At 52.6% G+C, this 11,549-nt stretch overlaps 1 protein-coding gene across 1 annotated transcript in view; it reads right to left on the minus strand.

Moving 5' to 3' along the window:
* Pcsk9 (proprotein convertase subtilisin/kexin type 9) overlaps window positions 1-11,007 on the minus strand; it is a 29,965-nt gene extending 18,958 nt beyond the window's left edge. Inside the window, exons 1-7 of the mRNA XM_015484944.2 lie at window positions 10,543-11,007; window positions 6,828-7,019; window positions 6,067-6,190; window positions 3,545-3,678; window positions 3,180-3,321; window positions 1,851-2,047; window positions 592-775 (exon numbers count right to left, since the gene is read on the minus strand). Coding sequence (XP_015340430.1) covers window positions 592-775; window positions 1,851-2,047; window positions 3,180-3,321; window positions 3,545-3,678; window positions 6,067-6,190; window positions 6,828-7,019; window positions 10,543-10,788 — 1,219 coding nt within the window. The 5' untranslated portion in view covers window positions 10,789-11,007. The remainder of the gene's footprint in view (window positions 1-591; window positions 776-1,850; window positions 2,048-3,179; window positions 3,322-3,544; window positions 3,679-6,066; window positions 6,191-6,827; window positions 7,020-10,542) is intronic.
* Window positions 11,008-11,549: the final 542 nt, after the last annotated feature.

The following is an 11,549-nucleotide window of genomic DNA, read 5'->3' on the forward strand; positions in this document are numbered from 1 at the left end:
CGGAAACCATGCACCAAAAACAAATCTTTCCTCCTCTAAGGTTTTTTTGTTTGTGTTTGTTTTTAAAGATGTTTGTCACAACAATGAAAAACTGACTAACATGCTGGACTAGGCTTGGAATGTTCCCCAAAAGCCCAAATGTTCAAGGTTGGGTTTCCAACCTGTGGAAATATTGGAAGGTGGTGGAACCTTTAGGAGAGGGGACCTAGTGGAAATAAGTCACTGGGCGCATGACCTTAAAGGGGATATTGGAACCCTGGCCTCTTCTTGTCTCTCTCCAGTCACTATGAGCAACTTATTCCACCACACACTCTCCACCAGGATGTTCTGCCTCACCAAAGACCCAGAGAAAATGAGGCCAAGACTATGGCCTGAAACCATGAGTTGAAATAGAACTTTCCTCCTTTAAGTTGATCACCCAAGTGTTTTGTCACAGTAATAGGAAGCCAACTAACACAGGCCCCTCAGGTCTTCCTTGTGTTTGGTCCTCCAACACAGAGCCTGGCACTCAGAGGTCCTAGCACAGAGCCTATCTGCCTGCCCAAGGGGCTGTTAGCATCATGGTCGCCAGGATGACAGGGGGTGACTCACCAGCCACATGGGCAGCAGCCTGTGATGTCCCACTCTGTGACACAAAGCAAGTGCTACAGTCACTGGAGGCACCAATAATGTCCTCTCCCGGGGCAAAGAGGTCCACGCAGCGGCCAAAGTTGGTCCCCAAGGTCCCCAGGGTCATTGGCTGGTCCTGGGCATTGGTGGCCCCAACTGTGATGACCTGGAAAGATGAGGAGTTGGGTGAAAGAGAAAAGAGTCAACCATATGCCCAGCATCATTCCTGATGCCTCTGTGGAACTTTCATCCTGGTGGGGAGACGGACGGTAAACAGGAAACCACCCCATGCCCTTCGGCAATTATAAACCTTATGGGGAAATCCAGCGCAGTAAGGCGGAGATACTGTGCTGGGTTTTAGGCAATTTTGAATTCAGCACCTGGGGAAGGCTCTGCTGGGCTAGAGAAGGCCCAGGTCATACTACCAGGACTATACCTGCACCACCCCCCAGGCCCCATGCTAGACCATGAAGCCCCCCAAGTGGAACAAGAGTCCTTTCCTTTGGTATCCCCAGCACCCAGACAGCCTGACACATGGTGGGTGTCCTGCAAGTGCTACTCAGATGAAGGACAAGGTGCCCCCCCAACACTGTCAGCTCCTCCAGAGGAGCAGAAGTGTTCACATGCCCCCCTGCCTGGAACAGGCCTGTAACAGCAACAGACACACAGCAGGGCTCAGGACATTCCTCACATGAGTGGCTTTGGACCTTCCATGGCTCCCAATCTCATTAGCCTTGCAAAGGGGGTCAGTCATGAAGGCTTGGGGCAGGGGCTTTGGGGAGGCATGGCCAGTGGGGAGGCCTTGGGGGTGCTGGACAGGAGAAAGGGGTGGGTTGGCTTGTGCTTTAGGTGGAGCCCCAGGGCCCTCATAGGGTAGCCTGGGAGGGAAAGCAGGGGAAGGTGGGAGAAGCCTGAGGAAGCCATTCTGTCCACCCCAGGGAAGAAGAGAGGAGCCCCAGGCCCTTGGGAGGAGGAAAGGGGCAGGGCATTCAGAAAACTTTCAGGCAGAAAATGGCCAGGAGAGGACAGGGGGTGTGGCTACATGGGGAGGGAGAGTTGGGGTGCTGCTCCTTCCAGACTCTGGCACAGCAGAGGCGCAGCCCCCTCCCTGGCTTCTGCACTCAGGGGCTGACAACTTCCTCCAAAGCTGCAGCAGCTCAGCCTCCAGCAACACCCCACGTGAAACCCCGGGGCCTGCCTGCTTCCCCTCCTTCCTGGGGGGCAGCCGCATTGGCACCTACCTCTGGAGCTGAGGCTGGGGAGTAAAGGCAGGCGTCGTCCCGGAAGTTGCCCGCAGCCGCCACCAGCACCGCTCCAGTCCTTGCCAGGTGCCGGCAGGCAGCATTGAGGACCCGGCTGTAGCCACCCACTAGGGGCAGCAGCACCACCAGCGGTCCCACGGGCTGGGCCAGCTGGCTTTTCCGAATAAACTCCAGGCCTGAGAGAACAAAGCCCAGTCACCTCCCGGGGAGCTGTGCTTGCCCCCTGCACCTCCTTCCCACAGGGGCACAGGATGATGTTTCATTTTGTGTCACCTTTGTGCCCTGAGTTTGGCACAAAGTTTGATCCTGAGTTTGATCACGCTCCAGTCTAAATGCTGCTGTGAAGGCAGTTTTTTTATATGACTGACATCTAAGCCATTTATTTGTTTACTTTGAGCAGATGACCGCCAGCCTATAGGAAGACCCCCTCCAATTTGTTAGAAGACGGTCAGAAAAGACTGAGTGAGGTCTCTGGAAGGAGGGCAGAGCTCATAGGCACAGACAGGCTCCTGAGCCACACAGCCTCTCAAACAGGCTGGGGCTCCCTCTGCCAGCTGAGAGCCAGTGGGGGTCAAGCCACTGCCCAGAGCCAGCCCTTTCTCCAGTGAGATCACGGACTCTAGCTGTGTCACCCGAGCAAGGCACCCGTCTCTGGCGGGTTGGACAAATGGTTTAACAGGTGTCACATGCCAGTCTCGGGGCCTGCTATATGAAGTCCTTTGCTCAGTATGTGGGCTCAACAGGATAATGGAGAGCCAGAGCCCCCCAGGCTCAGGGGGTCAGTCATGAAGGCTTGGGGCAGGGGCTTAGAGTGTTAGCTCTCGGCTAGATGTCCTAGATGCCACCAGGTGGACTGGATGAAGGAAGCTGCCAGAGTCTGGAAAAGGCCCTGTCATTTCCTCCACCAAGTCTGCCTGGCCAGGGTGACCTGCCGGGCCTGCCTAGTCAGTCATGGAAGCCAGTGAGGGAAGCAAGCGGAAGATGGAGAAAGCTTGTTTTGATTACCTCAGGGTTCATCTGAATCCAAGATAAAGTGACAACTCCAATTTCACAGGAGTTGGAAAGGCAGACAGTGAGGAATCGTGGGAAGAGCACCCGCTTGGCAGAGCCTCTGCCCTCTTGACCTCAGTGACCTCCATTTGCACTTGTGGCCTCGGGGCCCTGCCCTCTCTAACACTCTGGACCCCCATGGCGGAGGTGGCCTCAGCCTTCTCAGTCAGGGAAATTAGTGCTCTCCGGCTTAACCTACCCCCTCCCACACCAGGTCCAGATGGAGAGAGACCAGTGCTGTCAAGGGCTGCCACTCACCTATGAGGGTGCTGCTGACAGTGCCCCTCCCCTGGCAGTTGAGCACACGCAGGCTGCGCAGGTTGGCGCCCTTGGCCACACCAGCATCCCGGCCGCTGACCACCCCTGCCAGGTGAGTGCCGTGGCTGTCGCACTTGCTAGCCTGCTCAACCAACACAAGGACCACGTGAGAAAGCCCACCCAGCCCATGATACATCCGTGGTGGGTGGATAGACTGACACCCTCTCCCCACACCCAACAGTAAAGAAGGGACAGTGGCTGCTGGGTTATACAGACACAATGCTCCAGGGAGGGGGTGGTCCCCACCAGCTCCAGGAGGGGAGTGAGAGATGGGGGCAGCCTTCCCACCTGAGGGTCATGCTCACCTGTCTGTGGAAGCGTGTCCCATCCTCCTCAGGTACATTCTCAAAGTCGGTGACAGTGACCCTGCCCTCGATTTCCCGGTGGCTGCTCTGGATGCTGGTGTCCAAGAGATAAACCTCCACCAGGCCACCTCCATCTTTCCAAGGCAGCGTTTGTGGGAGAGGATACCCATGAGGTCAATGTTATAACTACTGCACACAAACTGTCTACCACATCCCAAGTCCTGCTGTAAGCACTGTGAATACATAAATTCGTTTAACCTTACAAAAATTCAGGCTATGTGCTGTTAAGTCTTTATTTTATAAGACGGATACAGTAAGGCATAGAAAGGCATAGAACTGTCCAAGGCCAAGTAGCTGGCAAATGACAGAGACAGGAAGTGAACCAAGGTCTCTGACTCCATAACACTAACAAAAAGGGCATTCAAAACACAATAAATATGATAGTGTAAATAAACCAAGCCCATATTTATAGCCTTTGAAAGGCCACTGATCCAGTTGAAGAGTTCAAGAAGAAAATCAGGTCCACCTGAGCTGGCCAGCTCATGTCACTGAGGAAACGGAGGTTGGGAGAGGCTGCATGAATCTGGGCCTCTTGGCACCAGGTCTGTGCATTCTCTGTTACAACCTTCTTCTAAGGCTGCCATGGTGACCCACTGAAAATGCTTCATTTTCAATGTGACATGATGTCACATCTCATGACAGGACCAAAATGTGTATTAGTTATGTAGAGCTGCTGTAACAAATTACCCCAAACCCAGTGGCTTACAATAGACACTCTGTCACAGATACAGAGGCCAGAAGTTCAAGACCAAGGGGTTGACCAGGCCATACTCCCTGCAAAGGCAATAGGGAGCCTCTTCCAATTCCTAGTGGCTACTAGCATTCCTTGGCTTGTGGTCACATCCCTCCAATCTCTGCCATCACTCCACACGGCCTCCTCTTCTGTATGTCTCAACTGTCCTTCTGCCTTTTTTACAAGGAAAGGCACTGGATTGAGAAATTTCTGGACAGTCCAGGATGATCTCATCTCAATATCCTTAATTACATCTACTTAGACCTTTATTCCAAATAAGGTCACATTCACAGGCTCTGAGTGTGTGTATCATTCAGTCTGTGTCAGAGCATCTCAGTGGCTTCTCTGAGATCCCACACTAATTTCAATCAAGGTCAGCCCCCCTCCTCTGTCTTCCCACCATACAATACCACACTGCCAGAGCTGGGCTTGCCCCAGCTGTCATCTCTCCATCCTCTATGCTACTGTCCACTGTACCCTGTGGCAGGAGGAGACTGTAGAGAAGAAACCTCTCTCATCTATGCCTCTAGTTTGTGGTATTTGGAGACAGCATCCTTTGAAGCTTATTCAGGAGCACAGCTTTCCCTCATTCCTGCTTGGCTGGGGCCTCTCTGCCCTCTGGCTCTTGGGTGTGGACCTGGGATCCCGGGGGCCTTAGGACTCACCTGGAGAGGTGCACCTGGGTGGCAGGCAGCTCCTCCTGCAAAACCAACCTGGCACTTTCCGCTACAGTCTGCCCAGACCAGGCCCCCACCTCTGCAGCGGCCACCCATGTCAGGTGCTCCATCTCCTCACCCTCTACCTTGTGCACAACCCCTGACCTGTCACAAGGACAGCAACTCAGAAGCCACTGCACCTTTCAGTTCCCAAAGCATTGGTACATGCTTCACCTCACTGGAGCCTCACAACAACCCTGAGAGGAGGACAGGGACAGGTTACTGTGCCCATTTTACAGATCAGGAAAAAGAGGCTCAGAGAGGGAAACAGCTCCCAAAGACCTGCAATTATCAGAGAAGGGGTGGAAGCTGTGCGCACCCCGAGATCTGAGGCCTCACTCCGTGTTGTACCGACTCTCCACAGAGCTCAACCTCAGGCCATGGGCACCTCAAACTCAACAAGGTCCAACTAGAACTGATCTCCTCCCCTAAGCAGGTGCATTTACAGCCTTCCCCAACTCAGTGTCCCCCATGGGGCCCTGTCACGACCCAGGCCATTCTTCTTGGCCTCTCCTCCTCGCCCTTCATAGGCAGGCTGCACCAGGCAGAAGGAAGCATGGCTGCAAGACCTGCAGGGGATGTGGCATGGCCCACACAGGGAGACCCAGACAGTCTAATGGAGCTGAAGGCAGGATGGGCAGGTGAGGAGACCGAGAGCTAGGTGGGGGCAGTCCAGACGGGGCCATGTCTGTCCCACTCAGAGGTCTGATCCTGTCTGCAGGGCTGGGCATTCAGACACCATGAGTCATGGTCAGATGTAGCCTTTCCCAAGACAAGTGTAGCCTTGGAGAGGAGAGGTGAACAAGAGCTTCTAGAAGGTGAGATAGCATCGCTTAAGGAAAAACACCTGCATTCTGGGTGGAGGAAGAGAAAGCAAGAGGGAGCTATTGGAACCAGAGCAGAAGAGATCAGCAGAGTATGCTGAGTCCCAAGCCTCTGAGAAGAAGAGAGACCACAACAGAGCAAGGGCATTCGCACAGGGTGCGGAGGGCCAGGCACAACGGGGGTCTTACGGGGGGCTCTTGGTTCCGTGGCCTGGTAGTGTGCAGGGATGATCCGCTCCAGGTTCCACGGGATGCTCTGGGCAAACACAGAGGAATCTTCCTCGATGTACTCAACATGGGGCAACCTCAGGGCCTGCAGAAGACAAAGGTCAGGGGACTCTGCTTCAGAGCCATTTGGCCAGCACCACCTGATCAAACCTATCCCCATGTCATTTTATACAAGCCCTTTTATATGCTTTTTAAAAAATATTTTTTAGTTGCCAATGGAGTTCTTACTTTATTTATTTATTTATCTGAGGATTGAACCCAGGACCTCACACATGCCAGGCAAGTGCTCTGAGCCACAACCCCAGTCCCCTTTTGTATGCTTTTATGAAATGGTTGAGGCTCCAGCAAATGTCCCAGGGCCTTGTCCCTATAGGGGACAAGTAGTAGATACTTCAGCACAAAGGCCTCCAGCCAGCAGACTGCCAGGTTAGACACCAGCTAACCCACATAGAAGCCAACTCCTAGCTATCTGCGTGGTCCTTTATGAGCCTTGGAATCCTCATTTCAAATTCAGATGGACTGGGGATGGCCAGGCTTCTAAGGCATCTACCCATTGAGCCAGCAATCATGGGGCTTGGTACCAGTGGTACACTTGGTATATACTCAGTAATTACTTGTGTCTCCCCCCGATTTTTAGCAATGGGCACACTAATGTCGATGCTCAACATGCAAGTGGCATCCAGCCCCTTCAGAAAGTGCCATGCCCAGAGAGGGTGACTCACCAGGTCCAGCAGGTCACTGCTCATCTTCACCAGGAAGCCGGGAAAGAGGTCGTGGAAGAGATGCAGGACCTTAGTGAGGTAGCCCCGGCGGGCGGCCTGGGCCTGCAGACGTCGGGCCACACGCTCTGTCTGCCATCGGTGGCTTTCCTCCCCCAGCACCACCACATAGGTGCCCGGCAACCTCCAGGCATCCTGGCCCCAAGCAAGGAAGGGTAACGTTAATAACATTAAAATCCCCAAAATCTCCTTCTGCTCGACTGAGCTACCCTTTATCTTTATGCTATCAGAGCCCCACTCCCTTCCCCCCCCTCATTTTGCTCTAGCCAAAAAGGTTTCATTCAACCCTTGATTTTCTGAGTCTGGCTTAATTCATTTAGCATGACATTCTCCAGTTCCATCCATTTACTAGCAAATGCCATAATTCCATTCATCTATAAAGCACCAGTTAAAAAAAAAAATACCAACAAGCCCTGCCCTAACCTTATCCCCCTCTGTTTACAAATTAGGATTATGACAAAAGAATCACAATGGAGTGTAGTAAACTATAAACAGAATTTACCAAATTAGGACTGAAAAGCAAAACCCACATACAAGCCAACTCTTAGCATTATCATAGTTTATACACTTCAGAGTTTGTCAGGCACAAAGGGGAACTGTGGGGTACACTCAACAACAAAGTCTCTTCTGTAACCTCTCTAGGGACAACCCAGGCCTGGTCATTCCTGGTAGCCCTGCCCAAAGGCCAGCCACTCCCAGAAGCCTTCCCAGTCACACTCCCTCCCTAGTACCCCTGTCAGAAAAAAATCACTTCCTCCCCATCCTAGTACCTCCATGACTCCCCTTCAGAGGCAGTGCAAAAGAGAATATCCACGGGCTTTGGAGCCAGAAAAATGTGGACCTGAATCCCATCTCCAAGGTTTACTGGCTGTGTGGCCATGAGCAAGTCACTCAACCTTTCTGAGCCTCCAATGTCTCCTCTGTATTACAAGAACCACAATACCTATGGAACAGGCCTGCTGTCAAGGCCAAGAAAGAAGTTTGTATAATGCAGGCAGAAGGCTGCAGAATGTCAGAGATTTGTTTGGTCTTGATCTTGCCGGATATAACTTGTCTCAAGCAGACACACCTGCAAGCTTCCATGGTTCACCACAGACTGATGAATAAAGTTCAGTCTCCATGTCCTCCCTGGCCACTCTGTCTCAACGTACCTCTGCAGCCTGCCGCCTGCATCTCTGTCTATGCACTCTAGCAGAGGAGAGTCCACAGCCCTTCATTCAAAGTTTTAGGACCAGAAGGGTCTCAAGAATCAGAATTCATTTGGATTTAAAAGTCAGTAATGGGTAACCAGGGAGCCAGCTTCGAGGAGTCTGCACCTTCTTCTATACAGTCAAATGTAGCATCTGTGCACAAGTGGAATCAACAAAGATCATGAATAATCTCGTGTCAGGTTCAGGCTAGGATGTACCACTGAATAGATTGCAAAATGCCTTTTGCTTTCAGAGATGAAAGGCAGAAAAGAACCCAGAAAGTCTGTCAAAGGAAAGATTTTTTTTAAAAGTGAGGTGGCAGGAGATAAATGACAATGTCACAGCTAAGATCAACCAGCTTTGGAAGTAAAACCTGGGGAGGAAGCAAAGAGCAGGACGGACAGGAGGAGAGACGGCTCAGGATGCTCCAGTAGCGAGGCCCGTGGGGAACACTTTTCTGAAAATAAAGCAAATGGGACATCCAAGGGACCTTTAAAAAGTTTTGAAGCTATGTGACTCTAGTTAACAATAATAAATGGCATATCTCAAAATAGCTAGAAGAGAGGATCTGGAATTTTTTCACCACAAATAAATGCTAAATGTTTGATCATTGCACTTTACCTACGAGTACCCACATATCACATTGTACCCCTATGAATATGTACAATAACTATGCCAATTAAAAATTCTAAATATATAAAACTAAATCTAAAAAAAAAATACCTATTGTTTTCAGAATGCTTTATACTTCAGGAGATGGAGATGTTACTGCTTCCTTAAGCTCCACTTCTGCCTTTCCCATATCTGGACCTTGTTGATGCGGCTCCCTCCCTTAGAGTAAAATTCTCCTGCCACCTTCATTGTTGAGCTCCTGTTTATGGTCAGAGACCCATGTAAGGTGCTCGCCACTAAATGAAAATGTTGTGAATCAGGAGGACGCTCTGCACAGTTCAACAAGATTTCTCGGAAGCCTCATTCCAACGCACCAGGGAGTTGGTGCACCTCCATTCTGGGCCTCGGTTTCTCAGGATGAAAATAAAGGATAGGCCTAAAATCCTTTTGTCTGCCAAAAGCATTTTCATTTTAAATTCTATTCCCATGAAATATTCATTGCATGGAAGAAAAAGTGAACTTCACAAAGTAGCTTTTCCAAACTTCCCCCAGGAAAGAAACAGCCTCAAGCATGTGGCCAGGTGGTTGTCCAGCCTCCTTTCACTGGCCTCCCAAGATGGGGTACTCACTCCTGCCAGAACAGTTATTTGGGGGTAGGAGAGACCACAGCCTCAGGATATTCTCTACAGGTGAAAGGATCAGGGGGAAAGAAGAGGGTGCTGGGAACTGAATGAAGGCCAGACACTATGCCAGCACACAGAAGAGCAGGCCAGGCAGCTTTGAGCACAGAATCCTCATTTGCCCACCACCCACCAACCCAGCTGTGCATGGAGGGTGTGGCCAGGTCACACTGCAACCAGGGACATAACTACCTGCATCAAGTAACTGCTTCTGGTTCTAAGATCCAGGAGTCATTCAGGGGTCACCAGAATTCCTTTCCCTTCATCCCTTTCAGAAAGGATTGTCATTTCCCCTTTAATAGAGGCTCAAGTTTAAGCACTTTGCCAAGCTCCATACAGCTAGAGAGAAGCAGCCAAGGATAACCCCACGTCTGATTCAAAGCTCAGGTAACATTACTTCAGCCGAACCCTCGAAAGGTTATAACAGCCCCACCCTAGGCAGGAGCTTCCTACAAAACAGGCCAAGGGCAAGCAAAAGTTCAGGAACCTGCCACGCCCACCCTAGGAGACCCGCATCTGCCTGCAGGACTCAGCTCCAGGGTCCTGGCTGCCTGGCGCACCAGCCGCCGAGGTCCCCAGTACTGAAAGCCCTTCCTCCTACCAAAGATCCCGTCAACCTCGAGAATAATGCGACCAGTTCCTCTTCAATTTGTTCTTTTCTTTAGCTGAAAAAATGTGCCTCAGTTGGACTTCTAAGGCACCAAGGACTTGCCTCCCGCCCCCATCCTCCACCCCTATATAAATGATGCCCTCTCCCCAGTACCCTCAACACTCTCCTCTGGGGAGACTCCCAGAACCAAGTCAGAACGCACAGGAATAAGCCTGCTTCCTCTGCACCCCGGGCCATTCTAAGCGCGCTGCGGTGTTGACTCCTTCACCTCTTGGAGCTGCACGGCCGACCTCGTGGCTGACAGTCCCCCGCATCCACGCTACCCTTCCACCGCAACGTGCAGCCGCACGCTCCAGCGCGTTCCCAAGCGCTGCCAGTGCTCTTTCGCCAACTACCTAGCCTGTCCTCCCCAGACCGCGCCAAGCCATCACAGGACCAGCAGAAGACTCTCTGAGACCTTCACTCCAGCCCCTCCCTTACACTGGGAAACTGAGCAGGAGAAGAAGCGGCATCCCCACAGGTCCCGGTGGCAAGTTCGCCACCGCCTCCCACCCCAGCGCCCGCACCTTGGCGCAACGGTGGAAAGTGGCCATGTGCGGGGCCGATTCGGCGGGGCCGTCCTCCTCCGAGGGAAAGGCGAGTACCAGCTCCTCATAGTCGCCGTCCTCGTCCTCCTGGGCGTGGGCGTTCGCGGGGCCCAGGAGCAGTAGCAGCAGTACCAGCGATGGCAGCGGCCACCGTGGCCGCGTAGAGCTGCTGGTGCGCATCAGGGCGATTTGCGTTCCAACTGCTGGAGACCCAAGAGACCGCATCCTCTTCTTGGAAGGAGGAAGGACGTGAGTGAGCGGGAGCTCAGGACCCAGCTGCGCGCCAAGAGTGCTGGGGCTCGCGGCTGTCACTTCCCGCCCGGGCAGTCGGAGTCTGGCTGCAGGGATCCCTCCCACAGGCTTGGACCCAGAGGGGAGTGGCGTTGAGACTGCCTGAAGCCACGGGTGCCTCGACGTCGGGGAGGAAACTTTCTGGGGTGTGGGTGCTTGACGCCCCGGTCCAGGAGATCACGCCACCGGAGCCCCATCGGACGATCCTATCTGATTAAACATTAACGGAGCCCTGAGACTGGAGGATCAGGTTTCGGCCTCGCCCTCCCCAAACAGCGTCACTTTACGCTCATAGGGAGTAAAAGACAATCCCAAATCCTAATTGGGCTGAAAGCTGGGCCTGCGCTCGGAGTTGTCCCGTCTCTGCCTCTCACCCTGCGCCCTGCCAGAGATGCCAGACTCCGAGTTCTGTTGGCCCACCTCGCTAGTGTTTCCGGGGTCTGCCTGGCCACCTGTCAACCATGCCTTCTCTGCTCCCTCGAACGATGTTGAACAACCTCCCTGGGCCCTCCTCCTTCCTGTGACCGGTGACCCTTCCTAATCAATCTGACTGCACACTCATCACTGCCCACTGAATTCTTTGCAAGGACTGTAACTTGACATCCTAAACTCTGCCCAGATCCCTCTCTGGCCTCTGTCCCTTATGCACCTTACACTTGTACTTCACCATAGCTGTACCTTGAAGACACTGCTTC

This window comes from Marmota marmota, unplaced genomic scaffold, assembly GCF_001458135.2.
Source record: "Marmota marmota marmota unplaced genomic scaffold, marMar, whole genome shotgun sequence".
Taxonomy (NCBI): Eukaryota; Metazoa; Chordata; class Mammalia; order Rodentia; family Sciuridae; genus Marmota; species Marmota marmota.